General features: G+C 37.9%; 1 protein-coding gene across 1 annotated transcript in view; it reads right to left on the bottom strand.

Moving 5' to 3' along the window:
* The window catches only part of PRRC2C (proline-rich coiled-coil 2C), a 69,387-nt gene extending 58,519 nt beyond the window's left edge, over positions 1-10,868 (bottom strand). The window contains exons 1-5 of the mRNA XM_006872646.1: positions 10,757-10,868; positions 9,944-10,115; positions 8,408-8,517; positions 7,292-7,417; positions 4,955-5,178 (exon numbers count right to left, since the gene is read on the bottom strand). Coding sequence (XP_006872708.1) covers positions 4,955-5,178; positions 7,292-7,417; positions 8,408-8,517; positions 9,944-10,115; positions 10,757-10,868 — 744 coding nt within the window. The remainder of the gene's footprint in view (positions 1-4,954; positions 5,179-7,291; positions 7,418-8,407; positions 8,518-9,943; positions 10,116-10,756) is intronic.
* Between the last annotated feature and the right edge of the window lie 16,445 nt (positions 10,869-27,313).

Here is a 27,313-nt window from a genome sequence, read left to right as displayed (position 1 = left end):
TAAAAAAAAAAAATAAAAATCAGCAACCCAACTATGTAATATTTATATCACATATATTCTGTGTACATAACAAGCCATTTAAAAGACTATCGCCTCTATCAAATTTTTACTAATAGATATATGATTGTTGGTTTTGTAAAGTGCTGTTGAGTCAGTTTCAATTCATACCGAGTTTGTATGAGGTTTCTGAGGAACAGCTGGTGGGTTTGAACTGCCAACTTTGTGACTCATAGTCCAGCCCTAATCCTACAGCATCAACACCAGAAGTCCTAACTAATGCATATTATAGGAGCACAGGAGTAGACTAATTGGAGGTAATTTTGCTGATAATAATCAACTCAGTTAACATAAAAAAAAATAAGGATTGGTCTACAGCCAACGGGGCAGGGGATAACTATTGAGTTACTTGAAGATTACTCACGGGCCAAGCCTAGGTGAATTCTGAGTCAAGTTACTACGTCCCAAACATGTAAAGCTGATGGCCTCTACGGTGATTTAACTTTGAGAAACTTGGCATAGGAGAAGCTAGAAAATGGTGGTGATGGTGGTGTACTGTGGAGTCGACTCCGACTCATCGGCTGTAAATCTTTACGGAAGCAGAAAGCCTCATCTTTCTCTCGAGGAACAGCTGGTAGTTTTGAACTGCTGATTTTGAGATTAGCAGCCTGTGTACCATCAAGGAATTGGTAAAGCAATAAGCATCAAGAAGTAATTGATCATTTACTACGTGCTTGGATCCAGGCCAAATCATGTAAATATAAAACTGGATTCATAAGTAAAGTTGTGTTAGTTCTTTCTGCTGATAATTTACATAGACTCATTTCATATGGTTTTAATGCTTTAAAAATTTTAAGCTTGTCATAAAATTAATTGTGGAAGCAATCTTTATACTCAATATTGTCTTTACAGTACAATATTATATATTGAGAATTGTACTGTATTGTGTTATTCTCATTCATTCAGGTTTTTTTTGTTAGTGTAATGCTTTTTGTGGGAATGTAATCATTCAGAAAACTTAGGGACGAAACCCACGTGACATCCCCATGGCTTCAGAGCAAACAACATCTAGAAGTTCAAGGGTCTTGGAAAGCAATTTGAAAATTAGTGGGAGCCAAATATTTAGATATAAATGATTTTTCAAGGACAAGTTAGCATAAAATCGATTTTTTAATACTCATCAAATCCATTTTTAGTAAATATTTAACAAATACTTATATTTTATTTCCCTACTCATGAATGTTTTAAAATAACAAAGGAATGGAAAATATGAAGACACCAGAAACTGAGTATCTAGGAGTTAAATCACAAATAATGTATATGACCTAAAATCTTCTTGGAGAAGTTCTAGTGGCACAGTGGTTAAGGTGCTCAGCTGTTAACTGAAAGGTCAGCAGTTTAAACCCATCAAATGCTTCACTCTGCAGGTGAAAAATGTGGTTTGCTTCCTTATAGATTAAAAGCTATTGAATCTGATTCAGTGAACCTATAGGGCAGAACAGAACTGCCCCATCGGGTCTCCAAAGCCTTAGTCTTTAGAATGCCACATCTTTCTCCTTTAGTTGGGTGCCTGGGCCCCAGGGATCCCCTTAAAGATTACAGCCTTGAAAACTTCTGTCCTATATGGTTTCTATGAATCACAATCAACTTGATAGCAACAGGTTTGGGTTAATAGTCTTCTTGTCTATAAGATTAATGGAACTCTAAAACATAAACCTATACAACAAGCACATGAAACCTTCCATCTAATTTCATGATAGGCTGAAAGCAAACAAATAAATAAAGGCATGTGTGAAGAACACATTAGAGGAAACTGCAAAGATGGAATCAGCAAAATCCAGTCTATGAGAAACTACAGATACATAAACAGCACCAAACCCAATGCCATCAAGTCAATTCCAACTCATAGTAACCTTACATAGAGTTTCCAAGACAGTTAAATCTTTATGGACGCAGACAGTCTCATCTTTCTCCTGCGGAGCACCTGGTGGGTTTGAACCATAACCCTTGTGTTTACAGCCCAATGCCTAATTCATAGCATCACAAAGGTGTCTTATGAGAAAAGAAATACATTCAGCAAATAAAGTTCAAATAAATAAGAGCTGCACAGAGGTTCTCACAGACAATGATTCTTAAGAGAAACACCTACTAATCTCAGTGAATGTTGGGATCCTAATTATAAAATAATCTGAGAAACTAAAATACTGATTTGATATTTGTGAACATTACAGAATGAGCTTTCTTTTTAGGTATGATAATGGCATTGTCTACCACTTGTCTGTCAGTTTTTCGTATTGTGGTGGCTTCCATGTTGCTGTGATTCTGGAAGCTATGCCACGGGTATTTTAAATATCAGCAAGGTCACCCAAAATGGACAGGTTTCAGATGAGCATCCAGACAAAGAAGAAGGAGTGACTGACTTCTGAATATTTAGCCACTGAAAACCTTATGAATAGCAAAGAAACATTTTCAGGTTCAGTACCAGAAGATGAGCTCTTCAGGTTGGAAGGCACTGAAAATGAGACTGGGGAAGAGCTGCCTTCTCAGAGTACAACTGATGATGATGATGATGATGATGATGATGATGATGATGATGATGATGATGATGATGATGATGATGATGATGATGATGATGATGCGAATGGAGGAAAGCCCTCGGGACCACAACTCAAAATGAAAAATGGGGGACAACTCAAAATGAAGAGAAATAGCTGTATATACCCACTAATAATCTGTGTTGGAAGAATATACAGCCAGAATGTTCCCTGGAAGCCAGATGCCCAGACTTTGTCTCTCATACTTTGGGCATACTGTCAAGAGGGACCAGTCCCTGGAGAAGGGTATCATGTTTGAAAAAGTGGAGCGTTGGAGAAAAAGAGGAAGACCCCTTTTGGATGGACCCACGAGATGGACTGGCACAGTGGTAGTAGCAATGGGCAACAATTGTGAGGTTGGGCGCAGGATTGGCCAGTGTTTCGTTGTGTTTTGTTTAGGGTCCCTATGAGTCTGTATCAACTGGATGGCACCTAACAACAATGGCATTGTGAATAAATTTTCTCTTAGTTTGTTTTGAACTTTTTAGAAATACATCCTAAAATTTAAGGATGAAATGGTATCTCTAGGATTTGCTTTTTTAGTAATCCAAAAGGGACCACAACTGACCTATGCTGAAGCTGGATGGTAGACATGGGTAGGAGACAGGTCATCATACTATTATCAGTGTAATTATGTATATTGTTGTTGTTGAGTGCTGTCGAGTAGATGCCTACTTATAGTGATCCTGTATAGGGTTTCAGAGGATCAGCTGGTGGGTTTGAACTGCTGACCTTATGGTTCATGGTCCAGTGCTGATCCTACAGTGCCACACGAGTCCAATTAAGTACATACAAGGTTAAAATAAAAATTAAATGTACACTAATATGGTTCACTGATAGAATCCTCGCCTTCCACGATGGTGACCAGGGTACAATATTTGGCAAATACACCTCATACACTGTCACTACCCATCTGTCAGTGGACACTTGCAACTTGCTCTAATGCTGAGCAGTTTTTAATGAAGCTTTCATATAATGATGCACCAGGAAGAAAGTCTGAACACAATGGCAGCTGACAACAATAAAAAGAAAAGTGCTCTTAACCTGTTTTGTGCATTATGTATGGGTGGTGTTTTTGAAGTTGGTAAAGCCCAAGGAACTTACCAGATAAAAATGTTTTTTAAATGGTCAATTTAAAATACAAAGTAGACAGCTTCATCAACTGTACTCATGCTTATGGATGAGGCTGTCCAAAATTCCAAATGAATAGGGAAGGATTCTTCATATGTAAAATCAAGCATGTCCCCTCAGTACAACAGGTTGACAGAGGCAAGCAACTTAGACTTTGGCTACCAAAACTCAGGGCTACAAAGGCACAAGGTGGCTGGCTTACAAGCTTTTATGAGGGTGCTTAGTGTCAGAACGAGGGGAGTTAAGACAGAACCCCTACTGAATAGTTTTCCTCTTGTCCAAATGGGTCTGGTGATGAAAGGGGGATAGGATTTTATGATTCAATTGTGAGTAATTGTTTTCAGGTCTAATGGTGATTACCACAATTTTAAATGTAAAAGAGCTGCAACTAAAAGGGTGGGTGGCTGATTTGTCATTTCAGGAACAGAGGACCCTAGGAAGAATATGAGAGGAGCAAGGAATCCTAACCAGAAAAGCAAGAAACTGCAGAAATGGTGGCAGAGGTGATGGCATAGAGAGACAGAACAGCAGTGGACTATAGGCCCATCCACTGAGAAAAGTAGTGTGCCTGTGGGCATTAAGCTGGCATGCAAAATGTGCCCTTCAGACATTTAAACAGATATGTATTTGGTATGTATACATCAAAAAAAAAAAAAAAAGTAACTACTGTTGGGTAAGCATGCATGGAGGGGCTTGTAAACATTACAATGATTTGCCTTGAATGTAAAACTGGAGATCTGCCCTGTATACCTTCCTTCACGCAATACACAATAAAAGCTTTTAAAAAGAAAAGGAAAAAAACAGAAAATCACACCAGAATACATAGTGTGAACTGAAACAATTGTACTAAATTTGTTACCATGAAATTAATAATAATAAAGAATTTGTGATGTGACAATGTATTATGTGCTTCTTTATTTTGTCAGTAAATAGCAAATGGGTCTTACCTACTAACAATTTTGAAGGAATTAATGTTGAACACAAACAATATTCTTCAATGTCTATGACAATGCAAGGTGATATGAAAATATTTGATACTTATTAATAATAAATTCAAAGGGACTGCTGATATTCCTGTGATTTGTTTCATACATTCATAATCTAAGAAAAAGCTACTGTCACTTGAGTATTATTGAAAATAAAGACCTAAACTCTTCCCCGTCCCATCTGCCTCCTTGGATCCCAGATGAAAACACCTCATTTTTAACTAGTGAGTTCTTAACAATACTCACATAAGGCGGCATCATTGCTCTATACTGGGAAGCAAGGACAGGCTGTTGTCCATTCAGTTTGGTCTGTGGAGGACCACAAGCTATTCTCTTTTCCACCACCTTGAGGATATCATTTTGTTCTGATGTTCCAGCTGTGCTGTCATCTTGGCCAGGAAGTTTTTCATCTTGATCAGATGGAGAAGCTGAGCCAGCAGACTTGCCACCATCTCTCCAACAAGCAACGTCTGATATAAAGGCAAAGAGAAAATATATGAATTTGGATGAGAAAGAAACCAAACCAGGCATATTTCAAGAAAACTTAAGCAAGCAAACATGTTAAAGGAATGGTGAAAGTTTAATCTGGGCCCTGTTATTATCTAATGCTTTTCAAGGTGTTAAGTAGGTAAACACAGTGACCTCCATCCAATAGGTGAGCATAGTGCCTCCAAAGCACAAAGCCTACACCTCAGAGTGGGCCAACACAAGCGAATACTGGGGGTAGGAGACATTCACTTGGTACATATATTAGATAGACATGTTTCAGATAAAATAGGAGGTTACCTAAGCAAGTTAGAAGGAGTTCTATAACCTGAAAAGGTTGACTGTGATAGTCTTTGTTTGCTTCAGGGCTTTGAACTAGTATGAACCTGTATGATCATGGCCAATGCAACAGACACAAATTTGTACTGGGTATACTGGAATGATAACCAGAATGAGCAAATTTAGGATAGAAGTCAGCAAGAGACCTTTGAAGATTCTGATAAAGAAGACTGGATACTCCAGGACTGTAAAGCAACAACATTTGAAGTGGTATAGCTAGCTGGCTGTCATCTTTGAGTTGGACACCGTTGTTTGACTCAGTTGGTCAAGAGATTTTGTTTTTCTGCAATACACCTGCTGCCCTTGTTTTCAATGAGGGAGATTAATTTTCTAGCAAGGCATTGTCCCATAATTTTTCCTGTTCTGTTATATCTACATCATAAATTGTAGATCCATTCTGGTCTTGCTTCATCAGTCATGAGTGAACTGGAAAGAACTCTCATTTGTATACAGCCTACTATTGCTAATTAAAAGTAAACAGATTTAGTGATTATATTACCTGGCTTAACTACATTTAGCTCTGTAGGATAAGCACTAGAGTGCAAACCACAAGGTCAGCACTCTGAGCTACTCCAGGGGAGAAAGATGAGGCTTTCTGCTTCCATAAAGATATACAGCCTTAGAAACCCTACACCGGGTTGGCCATGTTTTCGAACCAACTTGACAGTAATTAACAACTATCACCAAATAAAAGTGGTTTTTCAAGGAAGTTCCATGTGGTAGTCAGCCTCCAAGATGGCCTCTGAGAATCTCTACATCCTGATATTCATATTTTGTGAAGTTTCTACCAACAGAGTACTTGGGTTGGTCTGTGACTTATAAAATAGAAGAAATAATGGCAAGTAAAATACTTCCATTTTGGATAGCAGGGATATCTGTCTCTCTCATTGGTCAGTCTGAGGAATCCATATTGTGAGCAGGCAGCTCTATTGAGGTCCACATGCTGAGGAGTTGATGGCTTCTGTCAACAATCATGTTTAAGTCTTTGTGTCTAGGTCAAGTCAGTCTCAGACAGCAATTTGGTTGCAACCTTGTGAGAAAAACCCCTGAACTAGGACGCCCCTCCCCCCACACCTAATTCATTCTCAGATCTCTAACCATCAAGATACTGGATAAGATCACAGGTTCCCTGAGGTTTGTTGCTTTAAATATGTCATGCAGCAATACATAATACATTTGGTGAAAATGCAATTAAACAACAAAATACTAGAGTTGACATCTATATCCTTATCTGATCTAAGGAGTCTTGGTGTGGAACTGTGGGCTAATGCGCTGGACTGCAAAGTCAGTTTGAAACCAGGGTTGCTGGTTCAAGCTCACCAGTCACTCCTTGGAAACCCTATAGAGGGTCGCTATGGGTCGAAATCGACTCTACAGCACTTAACAATAATCTGATCTAATCAAACACATCATTGCTGTTGGTAAGTATATTGGAGTTGGCAACCTCATACAGGATTTCCAAGCAGTGGTTGGTGGGTTTGACCCACCAATCCTGTGGTTAGCAGTCCAGTGTTTATCCTACAGAAGCACACCAGGACCCTATCAACCACATTATGACCATTCAAAAAAAGTGTACTCTCATCTCATAACAAATCAATTTAAAAACATATATGAACTAAAATCAGGTTATGAGACTACCACTAGTCTGCCTTTCAAACTAGTCATTATACATACAAAAAAAACAATAAGAAGTTATTGTAAGATAAAATGCAAATACAATCCCATTCTATATTTGTATTAGACAGGAAGTACTCTTACTTGGTGGCCGTAAACTTGGACCAGGTCCATAATTGTCATCATTTGCTTCTTTTTCTTTTTTTTCCTGATCTCCAGCTGCCTGCAGACTGGGAAATTCTTGCTGAAAATGACTATTCACTTGGATTCCTAGGTATTTTTAAAAATTATTAAATGTAATACTGAAGCTAATTCAAATAACCCTCCCAGGATAGAACTAGTCTGCCTTTTTCTAATATTCTACTTTCCAAAAAAGCCTGTTCATATCCATAAAATTTTTTAATGTTTAGCAAACCCCTTGAAAAGTTAATGAACAGCCATGAGGAAATAAAAATCTAAGAAAGGAATCAGCTAGATACTGTTCCAGAGAACTCATTTAAGATAATAAGGAAACTGCAGTCTCAACTTCTTTTATTATGACTTTCACAATTTTCTCTATGCCAAATTTTTATTACTAACTATAAGAATCAGGTTAAATCATTTTGCTGAAATACAATTTGTGAGTAAACACTGTATGTATCAAGTTGAGGCTAAAACATATGTATGGATCCTTCATTTAATTCGCCTATCTATATACCTATAGTTCTAACCATAAATCCAAAGAGCTAGATTATGGATCTAGAATGATTACTCCACAGAATATTTTAGAATGGTTCCAGTTTTGCAAGTAAGAAAATTAAATTCTCCTGAGGATGCATCAATACTTGTGAGAAGGGGAGTATTATAGCTATTCTGCTTTTTTAGGGTTACTTTCTAGCTTTTCTCTATTCAGGAAACCACAGGCAACATGTTTGAAACAGGAGGGGTTGGGATACAGAGGAGGATGAATATAGTTTCTAACAGTATACGAAATGTCTAGGCACTTTTATGTCTCGAAGAACTGAAGGCATAAGGCTGGCCTGGATATAAGTAAAGATATCAGGTAAAGATAAAACAATGTGGGGTGATGGTTATCAAGATAAAAACTTCAAACTAAACACTTTTTAACTAGTATCACTGCCTCCATACATGGGCCATGACATGGAAACATAATTAGCAAGAGATTACAAAGATACCTCTTTAGGGCCCACCCTTTATATCCCACATGGCTGTTCAGTAACTATTGAGCCTAACCAGTTTTCCCAGCTAATGTCCACTTACCATCTCCTTGCCCACCTTGCTTGTTACTGGCCCATGATTTTGGAGCAGGTGCTACTTCTGGGGGTGCTGTAACCCCAGGTTTTGGCTGTGCTGGTGGTACTTCTGGTGTTCTTTAAAAAAAAATGTGAGTCCATTATTTCAGATATTACATGTTAAAAATATAAACATTGTAATTAAATTTGTATACAAATTATTTTTACTATATATTTACTCATAAATATACCCCCGTTACACTTTTTTTTAGATGAATTGTGGCTATTTTAATTTCCTTTCATATCTATTTTTGAATTATAACCACCAAAAAGAAGACAGCTTCACTTTAAAAATGTATTTTGGTGAACAAAAAAATACACAGAAAATAGCTACCAGGAAACCGTTCTGAACAAGTGAACATTTATAATTAAAATAACAGTATATGCATACATACAGTCTGGACTGGTGGAGTTAGCCAGGGGCTAAGAAGGCTAAGTAAGTGCTCCATTTTTCAGCCAACACCTTCACAATGTACTTAATAATACTGTTATTATAAGAGGTAACAGCAACCTGCCTGATCCATTCCATGATAAAAGGTGTTTTTTTTTAAAAAAAGGCCTACAGTTTTATTCAATCCTTGCAAAGACATAATGCTTAAAAATGAAAAGGAATGAAGAGACTTAAGAAATGTAATACATTTCTAGCACATTCAAATTAACTTGCTATTATAAAATAATTCTAAAACAATCCAAGAACAGAAAGTTCTTAAAAAGAAGTTTTTACACAAGTTTATTATACAGGAGGGTAGAAATTTGATAACAAATACAGGCAAAAAACTAACTTATATATATTTTTTAAATTATCACTAATTAGCTTGTTTATTCAATTAATTAAGAGCTCAGCTCAATACTTGGCACATGGAAAGCATTAAATTAATTATCTGCTGAATGAATGATGATTAGGAAGGATCCTATCAATTTTATCCCAGTTTTTTTTTTTTTTTTTTTAACTAACTCTTTAGTCACCCAATAGATATTCTTTGAATAACTACCATGCATGTATCTCATATAGTTTCAAAACTGGAGATAGAATAGTGAACAAATCATTGTTGTTTTAAGTGTAGTCGAATCAGTTCTGACTCATAGCAACCCTGGATAGGGTTTCTGAGGCTTGTAAATCTTTGTGCGAACAGAAAGTCTCATCTTTCTCCCACGAACAGCTGGGGATCGAAACACTAACTTTGTGGCTCGTAGGCTAATGCCTAGATCTTTAAAAATCATTGGCAACATGGAGCTTTCTAAAAGACTCCATTCTGAATCATGCAAAACAGGGAATGACTGATTTTGAAGGGTGGGAGAGAACGGCACAGACTATGACTTAAGAAAAATAGTGAATGAGCAACGGACTAAACCATTCAGGTAAAATTAATCAAAAGTTGGGTATATAATACAAGACTTTTAGGACATGGGGTACCTAATGTACAACACATAGCATATACTAGGTACTCAATTCATAATTTCCTATGAAGAAAGGAAATGATTTTATTAATGTACTTCAACTCACTTTTCTTCTTCATGCTGTTCCTGTTTTGATGCCCATCCTGTGCCATCTTTAGGTACAATGTTCACATTAGGATCATTGCCTTTGTTTTCTGCTTTGAGACTTGGGAGGTTAGCAGGTGGGGGCATACGCCGTGAAATACCAACTTTTCCAAGACTCTGTAATCCATGTCGAGCTGCAACTAAGGATCAATAACATCAACTTTCTAAGAACATCTACTATATTACCAACCTTATTGTTCAGAAAACAGGAATTTTAACAATACTAATAACCTTGAACTGTTATTTCCTACTATTTTAAGATAAAAAGTTTAAACTGACCCATACATACAAAACTTATCCAATTTATAAACACTAAAACAATCAAATACTGAACAATCAAGTATTAAAAATTAACAATGTAACCCAATACACTATAAAACTAAAACAGATCATCATGTTGGTTTTGGAAAGTTTCCAGGCAATCTATCTCAAAATCAAACTTAGAATGTTAAAGAATAAATACATAACAAATACTACTAATGTATCAGACATGATCTAGCACACAGCAGATTCAAGGCAACTAAATAAAAAACATGACACTTTCTGTATTTCGTAACTAAAAGTGGCAGCAAATACCAACAAATATATAGCGCTATGCCTATCACAACCTCATTTACTGCATTTCCCCATCAAATAATACAAATTTACTGATTTTCTATAATCTGACAAAAGCAGAGAAAAATAAATCCTGTTTTAGCAGTTCTGATGCCATTTACAGTAATAACACAAAAGAATAAAAAAACATTAAAAACAATTGCTACTTGACTTTACTCACCTGTGGTTTTCTGAGTTTCTAATGATTTACCCTTGTAAGTATTAAACAAGCTGAGTGTTGCATACTTTTTCCCATCCTTTGCTTTTGTGCTCTGGCCTGACTTCTCCGACATTTCGGTGGAAACTCATGGAGTCCAAAACCTGCCACACCCCTTAAAACCAGTCTTTAAGATATACATAAGAAAGAAAAATGAGAAGGAAAATTTTAGAATTCATTAACTAAAAACGTTTTTTAGTATATTCAAATGTTCGCAGAAATTCTGAAAATAAAAACACAAAAAGAAACCTTCATTAACTCATAGTCAATGAGAATTTCATAAACTTGTTTGCTGTTAAGTGCTACTGAATTAGTTACAGCTCATAGCAACCCCATATAGGGTTCCTGAGGAGCTGCTGGTGGATTTGAACCGCTGACCTTACAGTTCAGGCCAACCTTGTAGTCCAGTACTTTGTCCTAAAGGACCACACCGGATGCCCTCAATGACTTAACAATGATAATTTCAAAAATCTGCTTGTAGTTGCAGTTAAATGCCATTGAGTCATTTCCAAGTCATACCAACTTTGTCTGGGGTTTCTGAGGAGTGGCTGGTGGGTTTAAACTGACCTTGTGGTCCAGTACATTATCTTGCAGTGCCACACCAGGACTCCAAGAACCAAAGCCTCCCTGACCAGGAATCATATCCATGCCTCATCGGTAAGAGCACTGAATCTAACCACGAGACCACCATAAACTGAAGACTGCCACATTTTCCTTCCATTCCCATAGTGTGGCTGGTTAGTTTAAACCACTGACCTTTCAGGTAACAGCTGAACACTTAATCACTGTACCACCAGGGCTTCTATTAAATTAAATAGCATTTATTTATTAAACAGTCTCCAAAGACAGACAATACTCATATTGGACTGGCTTAGATTCATTCTCTATGATAAAGTTAGATAGTTGCAAATCATAAATAACATATTTGCCAATATATGGTAGTTTATTATGATTAATCGTCGTGTACTGTTTTTTGTTTTGATAAACCTAACATTCCCAGATTTACTGAATCAAACTCTAGTGATGTGGTCCAGCAATCTGTGTTTTAGCAAGTCCTCCAAGTGATACAGAGATATACAAAAGTTTAAGAATCACTGACATAATTTAAGCAGTGCTTCTCAACCCTAGCTACACATTAAAATCGTTTAGGGATCTGAAATACTATACCAGTATGAAGTGGATCGTGTCCGGGCACCAATTCTTATTTTTAAAAAAGTTCCCCAAGTGATTCAATTTTTTTTTTTTTTTTTTAAGGTTTTTATTGTGGATTGAGTGAAAGTTTGCAGGGCAGATCATCAGTTTTACGTTTAAAAAAGTTCCCCAAGTGATTCAATTTTTTTTTTTTTTTTTTAAGGTTTTTTTTGTGGATTGAGTGAAAGTTTGCAGGGCAGATCATCAGTTTTACGTTCAACAAATCATACACCTTGTTTCTTTACAATGATTATAATCCCCTCCAGGTACCATCTGTTAACAGTATTTCTCTGTATTCACTTTAGCTTTAAAAAAAAAATCCAACAAAACAAAACACCACTCAGGTATATATAATAATTTACATCTCCAAAGGGGACATTCTGCAAGTCTGCCTCCTGGCCACTATCTCTTAGTCCTTCTGTTCCCATAAATCTAGAGTCCTCAGTCGCTCCCTCTCTCCATGACCCAATCTCTGCCTCCTTCTCTGGCGTCGCTGCTTCTCTGGATAAGGTCTGCTTCTGCTCGTCTCCCTTGATGGTCCTAGGGTCCTCTGTTTCTGGACTGTAAGATTAACCAATCCCCTGTTTTTGTTACAAAACTTCTACCTTTACAATTGTGACAGTCGCAATTTATCATGATAAAAATTATTCACTATTGAATCATAGGAATCTTATCCCCATCTCTTTTTACCAGACCCATCTAGACAAGATGAACTCTATTAAGTGGGGAAGCTTTCTTTCAACCTATACTCTTAAACTAAACTCCCTCTTGAAACCTTGTAAGCCAGCCACTTCGTGCCTTTATCGCCCCCTCACTGTAGGTAGTCAATGTCTAAGTTGCCCATCCCTATCTACCCTATGTACAGAGGGGATAGCATTGATATTTGATGTGTAGACTCCTTCACTCTCTGTTGGTAATTAGAGTTACTTCCTCTCTGAGTATAGGTCAGGTTTATCAAATTGTATCAATTTACCGTTGCTTCCTTTACCAAGAAAAATTTTGTTTTTGTAATCTTTCTCTAGTCCAAGTAATTCTAATTTGCATGCATGTCTTAACAATTGCTCCAATAAAAGGAAGCTAGCTTTCTCCATTAGGGTCCTAGTGTGGCACTGTGGGATAATGGCACAGGACAGCAAAATTGGTTTGAAACACAAGGTCGGTTGTTCAAACTCACCAGCTGCTCCTGGAAACTCTATACTGGGTTGCTATAAGTTGGAACTGACTTGAAGGCACTTAATAAGAACAATCACTTTCCACCTAAGACCAACTCTTCCTTTCCGTGCTCTCCACTCAGTCACTTTCCTCTAAACTCTTCTAAAAATCCTAAACTCTTCTAACTAGGGTATCTTCTTTACTACTATGCCTTCAACTATAAACTACAGCAAAATATTCACATCACCAGACTAGAACTCTAAGCTCCTGACACATGCATTGTATCCCATTACCAATTTACATTTATTTTTTTGTTTTGTTTTGAATATTATTTCAACTCTACACAGAACACTGCAACTATTTCATATCAAGGTTTTCACAAGGAAGTTCACCAAATTTTCTGCCCAAAGAGGCAAAAGATAGTTACAATAAAATTGAGAGGCAATGGGGAAAAGACCTCAACATATGATGAAATTTAAAAACAGTGAGTAATTGTTATCATGCAACAAATTGAAGGGTGGAAGGGTACTTCTAAGAAACCCAAAAACTAAGGCTATGAACAGATAATTCACAGTAAACAAGTGTAGCAAAATATTCTACTTCATGAGCATAAAAATAAAAATGGAACAGGTATTTTCTTGAGGGCTAAACTTGTCCATGTACCTGCTCAACAATAAATATTACATAAGTGGTTACGAATTAGTCTGTGAACCTTAAGGTCAGCAGTTCGAGACTATCAGCCGCTCCGTGGGAGAAAGACGAGGCTTTCTGCTCCCGTAAAGATTTACAGCCTCAGAAACCCTGTACAGGGTCGCTATGGGTCGGAACCGACCCAACAGCACTTAACAGCAATGCAAACCTCAGGATTATAGAATCTGATTCAATTCTAGCCAACTCAGAACATTCTAGCTTGGAAGTAAGTATACAATGAACCTTAACTTCACTACATAAAGCAAACAAAACCAACCAACCAACAACCAAATAAAAATTCCATATAAATTAGAACAAATTTCCAAACACACACACACAAAACAACAAAAACTGTCCCTGGAAGCCACAAAATAAAGGTTCTGGAGCTCTGGTGTGCAACTGTAGGATAAGCACTGGACTGCTAATCATAAATTTTACACAGTTCAAACCCACCAGCAGTTCCCCTGGAAACCCTATACAGGGTTGCTATGAGTTGGAAATGACTCAACAGCACTTCACAACAACATAATACTAAAGATGTTCTCCTTCCACTATTAATACACCACTGTCTACAGCCTTCAGGACATGCTAGTTTCTCAAAAAGGTAAACTAAGCTCATATTGTGTGCACTCCCTAAGGTAAAGAAGATAAAGAATCAATCATTCAGAACACTAAAACAGAATTGCTTTCGTAGACTCATAAATCTGTTTCGCAGCACACAGTGTGCACTGTATGATACACACGATTGCAAGGCTGGTGGTTCAAACCCACCATTCACTCTTTGGAAACCCTATACACAATTGCTATGACTAAGAACTGAATTGACGGCACTCTAATGAACAGGGAGAAACTCTGGTTTATTGTACTGACTTACAAAAGAATATGCATTTCTCTAAAGGCAGAAAATGTACAGCCATAAATAATGTGACTGGATAAATAAGAAAGTTTAACTCTACTATAACGGTTTGCCAATTATGTGTAGGCACTTTTCGTTACTTTAAAGCCAAAGTTTAATTCAGCCTACTTGCTTTTTGGTAACTTTTGAAAGGTTTGGAAGATGCCCTAAAATGCTCCATTACAACGAAACCTCATCCAATATTTACTTGAAAGAAATGTCAGCAACTTTTAATAATTTAAAATAATAACTTATAAAATAATGGCTAAGTGTTGTTGTTATTGTTAAACGCTGTCCATTCATTTCCGTCTCACAGCAATCCTGTATAAGTTTTCTGAGTGGCTGGTGAGGATGAATTGCCAAACTTGTGGTCCAGTGCATTAACCCACAGGACCACACTAGGACTCCACTGGCTACACATCATTATTTTCTCAAATGATAGGGATCAAGGATCAAGGGTTATACTTTCAACCAAGATTTTGCTCTTCCTCTGAAACACTGTAACTGGACAACAGCAAACAAAATTCAAGCATTCAGATGAGAAAGGATGAAACTTTTGCTGACAATGTTATCATATAAGTAAAAATCTGTTGGATGTAAAATATACAAAAATCGTATAGTAGCAACTAACAATCAGAAACTGAAATTTAATACCATTTACTATGTTTGATGCTGTTAAGTGCCATCCAGTCAGTTCCATATCATAACAACACAATGCGCAACAGAATGAAATACTGCTGAGTCTTGCACCATCTTTCACAGTAATTGCTATGGTTGAGCCCATAGTTGAGGGTCTTTCTCTTTATGGGGATATATCTCACAAAGGAGCTATGGTAGTATAGTGGTTATGAATCGGGCTGTGAACCGCAAGATTAGCAGTTTGAAACTACCAGCTGTTCTGTGGCAGAAAGATGAGGCTTTCTGCTCCTGTCAAGATTCACAGCCTTGGAAACCCTGTACAGGGTTGCTATGAGTTGGAACCAACTCCACAGCACATAACCACCACCACCATCTCACAAAAGATGTGCAAAAAGATTATAAAAGTTTAAAGAACGCCTAGGCAAATAGAGACATACAATGTTTCAGGGTCTAAATCTCTATATTAAAATGTCAATCTGTCCCAAATTGATTCCTAGATTCAAAAGAATCCTTCAAAAACCCAGAAGATATGAGGGCCAAGGGGAGAGAAGAATATAATCTGTCAAGCTTGCTCTAAAACGCATAAGAAAATGGGCGGGGCCTGGAAGAGCCAAAATATTTTTAAAAAAGAATAAAGCTGACAGTATGACTGACAATATCTGATTACAAGAGTGATGCTTTTGCAGTAACAGCAATGTGATATTGGTGGACAAACAGATCAATGGAACATAATGTAGTCTAAAAATATTTAAAACTTGCTTGCCAAAAGACACTGCTGAAATAATTAGCAACACCAAAAACCAAACTAACTGCCATTGAGTTAATTCCAACTCATAGCAACCCTATATAGATTTCTGAGGCTGTGTTAATAAGAACAGAAAGTCTCATCTTTCTTCTGAAGAGCTTCTGGTAGATTTGAATTGAGGACCTTGTGGCTAGCAGTCAAGTGATTATCCTAAGTGCCACCACAGCTCATTGAGGGCTGTAGACAGGGAGAATATATTTGTAATTCATCTATCTGACAAATGACTCTACCCCAAAATACATACATAAAGCCCACAAGTCAAAAAAAGAACAATTTTTTTAAATGGACAACAGATTTGAACAGACATCACCAAAAGTATACAAATGGCAAGTAAGTCCATGAGACAATGTTCAACATCATTAATACTGTGGAAATGCAAATTAAAACCACAGTAAGATACCTACACACATATAATTGTTGTTGTTAGTGACAACTCAATGACCCTGTTTAGGGTTTCCAAGGAGCAAATGGTGGGTTTGAACCGGTTTTTATTCTACAGTACCACAACAAGACTCCTTATACAATGGCTAAAGTTACAGAATGATTATACCAAGTATAGATACAAAAGTGGGTGAACTGTAACTTTCACACCTTCCTGGTGGGAATGTAAAATGGTGGAACCATTTCAAAAATAGTTAAGCAGTTTCTTAAATGTTAAAACAGCCACCACTGTATGATCCTTTTGTTCTACTTCTAGGTATTAATCAAAAGAAATGAAAACCTAAGTCCATACAAAAAACTCATACCACAATAGCTTTATTTATAAGAAAACGGAAATAACCAAAGCTGTCCATCAACTGGTGGTGACTGGACAGCCAAACTGTATTATAGGATAAGCACTTAACTTCAAGGTCGGTAGTTCAAACCCACCAGCTGCTACTTGGAAACCCTAGACAGAGTTGCTATTGAGTCAAAACTTGACTTGACAGCACTTGACAGCTAACAACAAGGTTGACAGTTCAAATTCAGCAGTCACTTCTTGGAAACCCTACATAGGGTGACTATGAGTAGGAACCAACTCAACAGTACTTAACAAGAAGAAGACCGTAAGATAATGTGGACTGTAAAAAATTGGTAGATATAGGAGACCAGAGCAAAAAGGAACGAAGGATAATCTAGGCTTTGAGCTAGAATAATTGGACATTAAGTGAGGTGGTGACGGTGTTAAGTGTAATTGTGTCAGTTCTGACTCCTAGCAATTCTGTATGGGTTTTTCCAAAAAGCAGCTGGTAGGTTAGAACTGCCAATCTTAGGGTTAGCAATCCAGTGCTGATCCTACTGTGCCACACCAGACTCCTAAGTGATATATGGAAGAGAATGAATTGTTGAAACACATAATACAAATGAATCTCTCAAGTAACTGTGATGAATGGGGGGAAAAAAGCAAGAGCCTCCCTCCAATACAAACTGCACTTAACATAAAATCCTACAAAATACAAATTTCTCTAAATCACAGAAAGCAGATCAGTGGTTACCTGGAGACAGTGAGGTGAGAATAGATGAGAAGAAAGGGGCAAGAGGACAATTTTATCGAGAATGGGTATTATTTAGATTGTAGTAAACAACCTATAAAATAGTATACTTTAAGTGCAGCTGATTGTGTGTAATTATACCAATAAGCATTGTTTTGTTGTTGTGAAGTGCCGTCGAGTCAATTCTGACCCATAGGGTTTCTGAGGAGCAGCTGGTGTGCTTGAACCACCAACCGTGCAGTTCAAACAGCTTTGCAGTCTGACTCATTAACCCACAGCGCCACACCAGGACTCCCAATAAGCATTATGTTTATAAAATAAAGGCTCAAGGACCCCTAGATCTTATGCTAACAAAGATTCTTACTGTACAAATTCATTAGCTCAAACTAAGCCAAGACAGCAAAATTATCAAGGGATTAGAGATTAAGTGAAGGAGCTCTGGTAGCATAATGATTACGAATTGGGCTGTTAACCTAAGGACAGCAGTTTGAAACTACCAGCTGTTCCGCAGGAGAAAGACGAGGCTTTCTGCTCCTGTAAAGATTAATAGCCTCAGGAACCCTATGCAGGGTCTCTATGAGCTGGAACTGATACCACAGCACACCACCACCACCATCACCAGAGATGAAGTGAAAACAGCATACTAGAGAAACATGAAAGCAATTTAAGACTCTTTGTTCTACAATGCTAACCAATATGGTGCTGTAGGATAAGCACTAAACCACAAGGTCAGTTTGAACCAAAGGCCAGAGGTTTAAATCCATCAGTTATTCCTCAGAAACTAAAAACAGGGTTGCTGTGAGTCTGAAGTGACTCTATGGCACTTAAGAACTATGCTAACTGTAACAAAAATGTAAGTGGACTCAAAGCTATCCAAATATATAATTATTGTTAAAAATAAAATATAAATGAGTTAAACTCAACTTATTAAAAACATGCTAATCTTGTCCAAAAGTAGAAAAGCTGGTAAAACAGAAATATAGTTAAAAAAGGGAAAGCAGAAAGACAACATTGGTGAGGTAGTCACAAATCTGATCAATTGTGTAGGTTGATGTTTGTCACTGAACTGATAAGATATGACAGAGTAGAACTGTCCCAACGGGTTTCACAGGATTTAGAAGAGCAGATCTCTAGGTCTTTGGTCAATGGCGGATTCAAATGGTGGGAGTTTTGGTTAGCAGCTGAATGCCTAACCATTGCACCACCAAGGATCTTTAATTGGGTAAGCGAATTTTGAATTTTATCTCTAGAGCAATAGGAAACTGTGAATTCTGTTTTAAAAACATCAACTCTGGCTATGATGTTGAGAATGGATTGCAGAAGGGCCAAAAGTAGAAAGCAGAGACATATCAGAGAAGGTGACTATACAAGCCCAAACATAAGATGACATAGGCTATAAAATGGAAAGATACAGGGGACTAAGGAAGAAAGGAAATCAAGAATAGTCTAGGTGTTGAACTTGAAAAAGCAACATTTATGTCAAATATGAAAAAGTCTAGGAAAATACTGAAAATTATCAATAGAATCTTAGAAACACTGACATTTTTGGTCACATATATTAAACAATGAGTGAACACTGTTTGTGTAATATGGAAATAATAAAAACACAACAAATATTTTTAAAATAGCAATAGTTTGAAGTGAAGAATTTCAATACCAGAAAATGTTTAATTAAAGAAAAACAGAATTTAAGCAATATATCCTTATTGACGTTGTTGTTGTGATGTGCCGTTGAGTCAATTCTGACCCATAGCGACCCTGTATAGGGTTTCCAAGGAGCAGCTGGCGAGCTTTAACTGCCAACCTTGGAGTTCAAATGGCTTTGCAGTCTGGCACATTAACCCACAATGCCACACACAAATATCTAAAATGAACAAAGACTACCAGGTAGACATAAAGTAAATAGATGGTGAAGATTTATCTGACCGCTTTTGTTAACTGACATGGAGTTAGTATTGACTCACAGCAGCCCTGTACAGGGTTTCCCAGGAGAGTCAGGCTTGTGAGTTTGCACGACTAACTATGTGGTTAGCAGTCCAATGCTCAGTCTACAGCATCACACCAAGACTGCCACATGGTTTACATAAATTTGTAAAAATCAGGAAAATTCTACAAATGCAACTATTTTGTCTTCATTGAGCATTACACCATTGTAATTACACCTGTGCTTCTACCTTGAAAGCTCTGGCGGTACAGTACATTAAGAGCTAGGCTGTTAACAACCAATTTGAACCTATTCTCCATTCTGAGAATGTATTCTCCTCTAAAGATGTAGTCTCACAAACTCTAAAGAACACTACTACTGTCCTGTAGGATTACTATGAGCTTTGGCAGTGAATTCCACCATCAAAGGCTGTTGTTATCAGAATGATAATGCCTCTAGCTTTTGTGCACCAACATGGGAACCTATTCCACATCTGTAACATTTTTTAAGGGATCACATAATCTCTTGTGTATCTTTGCCCATAGTAGTAGCTAGCAGTGAAGTGTTGTGGAGTGGGTTCCAACCTATAGCAACCCCTGTACAGGACTTCTGAGGAACGGTTGGTGAGTTTGAACAGCTAACCTAGAGGTTCAAACTGACCTTGTAGTCCAATGTTTATCTTATAGCACCACACCAGAAGCTCCCACAGACACAACTAATAACTTTATATAATGAAACCAAGTCCTCTTAAAGCCTACTGGAGTAATCAATGATGGTGGTGGTTATGTGCTGAGGAGTTGAGTCCAACTCACTGCGACCCTGTATAAGGGATTCCAAGGAATGGCTGGTGGATTTGAACTGCCAACCTTGCAGTTAAAACTGACACTGCAGTCGAGTGCTTGTCCTACAGCGCTACAATCAGAAAGCCCAAAGGCATTATAGTGTTGCTGACCGCAATGGTTTGGTTTTAACAAAGAGCAAACAAATGTGGGAGTGAAAAACCATACTGCATGAAGGGACAGAGAATAGGAATAAGCCATTTTTGATAGGATGGTAAGGGTCCAGGAGGACCTCTGTAAAAAGTGACATGAGCTAAAGAAAACTAATCAGTGATAGTTGACTTAGGCAGCTCAGACCTACTTGCGTATAAGCTTTTTAAAAATAACATCCGCTAAGTCCCAAAGTTGAGCCTGGCAATGGTACTCTTTGCAAAGCTCCTATCATAGATGGAACTGTGTTGTGTGGCCCCCACTTCCTGCCCAAAATATGTGTCGGCTTGGCTGAGTCATGATTCACAGTTAAGTAATGTGGCAGCTATGTGATGATTCTCCGTAATGTGTTTAAGGTGAGAACCGATCTTTCCTCAAAGCCAACAAAGAGAGCCTTCCTCCAGAGCCAGCACTCTGAATTTATACTTCTAAACTGTGAGAGAAGACACTTGTTTGTTGAAGGTATCCTGTGGTATTTATGTTATAGCACTACTAAATAACTAAATCAGCTCCCCAGGAAAGAGTCTAAAGTGAAGCCACAGTTGAGAACCAATGAACCAATCCTGGAAAGAAGTGAGAGAAGGTTCAAACATAAAAGCTATGCCTGAGGAAAAGAGACAAGAGATGAAATCAAGAGTAGGTCAGGTTTTGCAGGGCATGATAGGAATGTTGCATCTTAGTTTATCCTAAATGCCATATATGAAAAACCACCGAAGACAAAAATTAGTCAAATATCTCCATTGCTAAGTAAATGCACAGCTCATTCCCTATAACTACATTTTAAGTAACAAAACGACACAATTTACAGAATCAGAAAACTCAGAAACATTTCAAATTATATGCTCAACAAATAGCATTTGTTTCCGGTTTGCCTGATGTAGACTTCAAAAACTTAGGAGCTCAGTTATATTGGGCCAAATGAACTGTGTTGTTGTTGTCATTGGTAAATGTCACTGATGTCGGTCCCAACCCATAATGACCCTATATAGGGTTTCTGAGGAGCAGCTGGTGAGCTTTAGCTGCTGACCTTGAAGTTCAAACTGACTTTGCAGTCCAGCACATTAAATAACCCATAGCGTCACACAAATGAACTACTTTGTTATTCATGGGATGTTAAGAATGCTTTGGGAGTCCTGGTGTGGCGCTGAGGGCTAATGCATCAGACTGCAAAGTCGTTTGAACTGAAGGTTGGTGGTTCAAGCTCATCAGCTGCTCCTTGGAAATCCTATACAGGGTTGCTATGGGTCAGAATCGACTCAACGGCATTTAACAACAACAAAAAGAATACTTAGGAGTCCTGGTGTGGCACTGTGGGATAATGCACTGGACCGCAAGGTTGTTTTGAACTGCAAGGTCAAATTCACCAGCTACTCCTTGGAAATTGTATACATGGTCACTGTAAGTCAGAACCAACTCAACAGCACTTAGCAACAAGAATACTTATCAATGGCAACAGATTTGATTTTGGCTCCAATGTTCCAGGTAAAAATCCAAATCTTTAAGGGCTAAGAGTTCACTTACAAACACAAACCTTTCTGAATAACATACCCTCCCCTCTTGCTCTGTTTAAGGGAAGAAAAACTTATCTTTCTAAATTCAAGGTTCTATGATTCTGAGCCATCATAGTATTTTCATTAAAATTAAATGTTCCAAAGAGTATGTGCACCTGCATTTTTGAAACTTTTTTAACAATGAACACAAAGAGGATTCAAAAAGTTTGTGGGAAATTCCAGAATCTTTAAATTGCATTCTTCCATGAATTTTTTGATCCACCTCATAACAAGATTTTTGTTGTAGTTGTTGCAAAAATATTAAGATGGTGGGAAGGATGGGATTTTAAGATCAAAGAGGTTGATTTCAAAAGTTCTAAGGGAAATTTGGAAGGCAGCAGAGTTCAATGAAATACAACAACATTTCAAAATGAAATATAAAATGGAATGGTGGCAACAAAAAGTGGTTCTCAAGAAAGGACAGGTATCACGGGTTGAAAATTTGAGAACATATCAGAAGTGGTTTCCACATCTGTAAAAGGAGACTGACTATGGCCTCTAAAAGTTTCCTTGAGCAGTAAAATTTATAAGATTCTAAGGTTACTCATCATCATGTACGATTTCAAAAGTTTTCAATATTAAAAATATTTGAAATGGTATTTAAAATCTAGTAAATCAGAAAAGAAAATCATACTTAAACAAATTATCAAATTGCTAAATTGAGATGCTGTTGTTGTTAAGTGCCGTCGAGTCGATTTCGACCCATAGCGACCCTGTATAGGGTTTCCGAGGAGCAGCTGGTGAGCTTGAACTGCTAACCTTGCAGTTCAAAGGGCTTTACAGTCTGGCGCATTAACCCTCAGCGCCACACCAGGACTCCTATCTAAGTTATGAACTTTCTTTCCTTCTTATTACTATGATGATTTAGTTCCCCTGGAAAATTCAGTACACTGCCCCATTATTTAAATGTTGTTGCAAAGTGCTCATAGAGACCCAATATAGGGTTTCTGAAGAGTGATCTGGTAGTTTTGAACTGCTGACTTTGCAGTTAGCAGTGCAGTGCTTACCGTACAGCACCATTATTTAGTTAACATTAAAAATAAAATGTAAAAACCTTGCAACTATTTTCAGGAGAGCATACTGTAGGCCCTCAAATTTTTATTGCACAAATAATGTCTGTTAATGAATTAACAGTTATATATCACAAACAATATAAAAGTTAAAATAGTTTAGGTTTTAGGTAAAAGATTTTCCCCTGGTTTCTGCGACTAACAACGTTCAGTTTTTCTCCCCCCTCTGTGCTTTATATAAATTTTGATGTGCTTTTTGAAGTCCTTTTAGCTAGCCCTCCTTTCTGTTTTCTGCTTTGGTTAACTCATCTCCCTCACTGCTTCAAGCATACCGGTAAGGGTAACTCCCAGAACTGTACCTAAAGCTATAGCTGGGTTTTTTTTGGCTCACCTGTGCTTTATTGATTATACAATGACTTTTAACTGTGTGGATCATGACAAGCTATGGACAACATTGTCAAGAATGGCTACTCCAGAATACTTGATTATGCACATGATGAACCTGTACTTAGATCAAGAGGTAATCATTTGAACATAACAAAGGGATACTGAATGGTTTAAAATCAGGAAATTAGTATGCCAGTGTTGTTTTCTTTCACTGTACTTTTTCAATCTGTACACTGAGCAAATAAACTGGATTACATGAAGAACGTTGCATTGGGATTCCAGGAAGACTCATTAATAACCTATGATATACAGATGATACAACCTTGCTTGCTGAAAGTGAAGAAGACTTAAAATACTTTTTATTGTGAACTGAGTGACATTTTACATGGGAGAATATCAGCTTTACATTCAACCTATCGTATTTCGTTTCAATGCAATGATTACAATCCCCTCCATGCATCATCATTCAAGAGCATTTGCTTCCATTCCCTCTGTTATTTATTTATTTATTTTGATGGACACCGAAGCACTCAAGAATATATAACCATCCAAGCAACCAAAGGGTATATACCCTGCAAAGTCTGACTCCCGGCCGCCAGCCCTCCTCCCTAAGTCCAGAGTCCCCAGCCGCTCCATCTCTCCATGTCATCATCTCTGCCTCCATCTCTGGTATCGCTGCGTCTCTGAATAGGGTCCTGCACTCTTGCTTTTCTCCCTTGATGGTCCCAGGGTCCTCTGCTCCTGGACTGCAAGATCAACCACTCCCCTCCTTTTGTTACAAAATGTCTACCATAACATTTGCAACATTCATAATCAGTCCTAAAAGCAATTACTCACTATTGAACCATAGGAGTCTTAGCCCTAGCTCCGTTCACCAGCCCCATACAGACAGGTTTGGAAACCACTCAGTGGAGATTCTATCTTCCCTCGTACCCTCTGAAACTAGGCTCCCTCTTGAAAACTTGTAAGCCAGTCACTTCGTGCCTTTGTAGCTAGCCTTCCCCACCCCCCGCCAATTTTGGGTAGCTAATTGTGGCTCTGTGGGTTAATGCGCCAGACTGCAAAGCAGTTTGAACTACAAGGTCGGCAGTCCAAGCTCACCAGCTGCTCTTAGGAAACCCTATACTGGGTCGCTATGGGTCAGAACAGACTTGATAGCACTGAACAACAATGTCAAAATTGCCCATGCCTGTCAACCCTGTGTACAGAGGGGGTGGGAATGATCCTTGCTGTAAAGACTCATTCCCTCTTTTAAGCTACTACATCCATAGGTATAGGTCAAGTTCATCAAATTGTAGTGGATTACACTTTTTCCCCTCTTTTTTCTTCCTCTAGTTGAGTTCTGATCATCCAGTCATTGAAGCTAGGTCAAATGGGTACTATCTGCAGGTATGGGTGTTCTTGTGCATCTCCCTTCACTGCATATCAGTTGGACTCTTCACTCTCAGCTCCAGTCCTCTGTGGCTATGACCCTGTCTATGGGTCTAGGAGTCCCCAGGTCTCACCATACTTCTGGACCGATCAGGTCTCAATTCAGGTTGACAGGAGAGTCTATTGAATGTGGTCAGACTTAGCTCACAGCTTCACTGCTATTTTCCCCCACTTCCCCTTATCGGTAGACCAACTGGTCACCAGCCTGCTTGCATATTCCCTTTGAGTTTCAGTCTTGGAACCGGGTTTGACCTGAGGGGAGACTTGATTGCTTGCTCTTGTAGTAGTCAACCAGAAAGTCGTTATTGTTCAAGCTATAGTTTTTAGACATACATATTACCTACAGAATAAAGCATCTTTACTTACAATTCTTAATAACTTCAAACTCAGCAGGAGTAATTCCCCCATGAACTCACTCAAATACACCCAGAGTTTACCATATGCCAGGTACTGCAAGGAACAGATGAACAGAGACATGTTGTTGCCATCCACTGAGTGGAAGTTAACCAATTTGGAAATCTGAGGTTGGAAATGCAACTGGAAAAATAGGAGAAATAGGAAAACAAAACACTGAAAGAAAAACTGGAAGCTGTTGGAGTGGCTAGAAGAACAGAAGATACTTCTTGAAAGAAAGACCTACAGGAAAAATACAAAACAACATAGGCAGACGGACTGTTACTACAAGAACAAGCAACTTGCTTGCCCAGGAAACATCAAGTCAAGTGGTTGGGTCCCCTCAGTGCAATACCCCTTCCAAGACTAAGACTCAATGGGAATACACACTCTGATTGGTGACCACGCTTGACACCGGTAAGGGGAAGTGAGGGAAAAACAGCAATGAAGCCATGAGCTAAGCCCTACAACGTTCAATAGACTTCTGTGAACCCGAGTGAAGACCTGGTTGGCCATCAGTGTGGCAAGACCTGGGGACTCTTGGGCCCAGAGTCAGTGACATGCCACAGAGGACTAGAGTGGAGAGTGAAGCGTCCAGCTGATAAGAAGAGAGGGCATATGCATAAGAACATCCACACTTGCAGATAATACCCACTTATCCTGGCTTCAATGACTGGATCATCAGAGCTCAACCAAAAGTAAAAAGAAAGGGAAAAAAAAAAAAAGTTTTCTCATACACCTATGGAAGGAGTAGCTCAAAAGAGGGAACAAGTCCTTACAGCAAGAAAGAATCATTCCCAACTCCTCCACACACAGAGTAGACAGGGGTGGGCAACTTGGACACTGGTTACCCAAATTGGGGGGTGGGGGGCTACAAAGGCAAGAAGTGACTGGCTTACAAGCTTTACTTTCAATAAAGTCAGAAGGGAATAAGGAGAGAAGGGACTGGTGAATTCACAATGGTTAAAAAAAGGCTCTGATAATGAGAGCAGAAATCACTGAGTACTACTATGGGCCAATTTTACTACAAATTATTTTACTTAATTAAAACAATGAGAGAAACTGTACTGGGTGAAAAAATTTGCTTGAGCTTGTAGTTTGAATGTTAAGTTTCCAGACAGTTTTAGGTGCTAAGAGAATTTAGACAGCAAACATTAATATGACTGCATATGTGAATATGTACATGCCCACATAGAGAATGATAAAGCAATTATATGTAAAAGACTAAATTTGGGGAATCTAGATGAAGAGAATATTGAAATTCTTTGTAGCATTTTGCAACTTTTCTGTAAATCTGAAATTATTTCAAAACAAAAAGCTAAACAAAAAACTCATCTTCTTTCCTAAACATGTTCCTTTCTCCCTTGCTTTCCTGTACTTATTTTCCTAACCTCTAAATTTCAAACATTAAATTAACCTTTGATACTTCCCTTCTCTTAATAAAAAGAGGAACCCAAGCTCTATAATTCTAACTTTGGATGTTTTAATATATGTTGCTATTATTGTTAAGATCTTCGAGTAAGTTTCAACCCATAACAACCCTGTATAGGGTTTCTGAGGACTGGCTGGTGAGCTTGAACTGCCAACACTGTAGTTCAAACTGACTTTGCAGTTCAGTGCATTAACACGCAGCACCACACCAAGACTCCATATTAATGTAAGGGAATATCAAATAATACAAAAATTGGGAGTAGACTGAAAGTCTAAATCACTGAAACTTACCAATGAAGTAAAGTTACATGAGCAAAACTCATAGCTAGTAATATTTATGACAACATCTGTTGTTAGAAATGTCATTTTGAAGTAATACAATGTAAAATGTTTAATAACCAATGCACTATTATCAATAAAGAAACAACCTACAGAATCCAGCAACACATCAAAAAGATAATACATCACGATCAAGTGGGATTCATATCAGGGATGCAAGGATGGTTCAACATTAGAAAAATAATCAACGTTATCCACCATATAAATAAGAAAAAAGAAAAGA

Source organism: Chrysochloris asiatica, unplaced genomic scaffold (assembly GCF_000296735.1).
Source record: "Chrysochloris asiatica unplaced genomic scaffold, ChrAsi1.0 scaffold00207, whole genome shotgun sequence".
Taxonomy (NCBI): domain Eukaryota; kingdom Metazoa; phylum Chordata; class Mammalia; order Afrosoricida; family Chrysochloridae; genus Chrysochloris; species Chrysochloris asiatica.
This window is presented reverse-complemented; position numbering and strand designations above follow the sequence as displayed.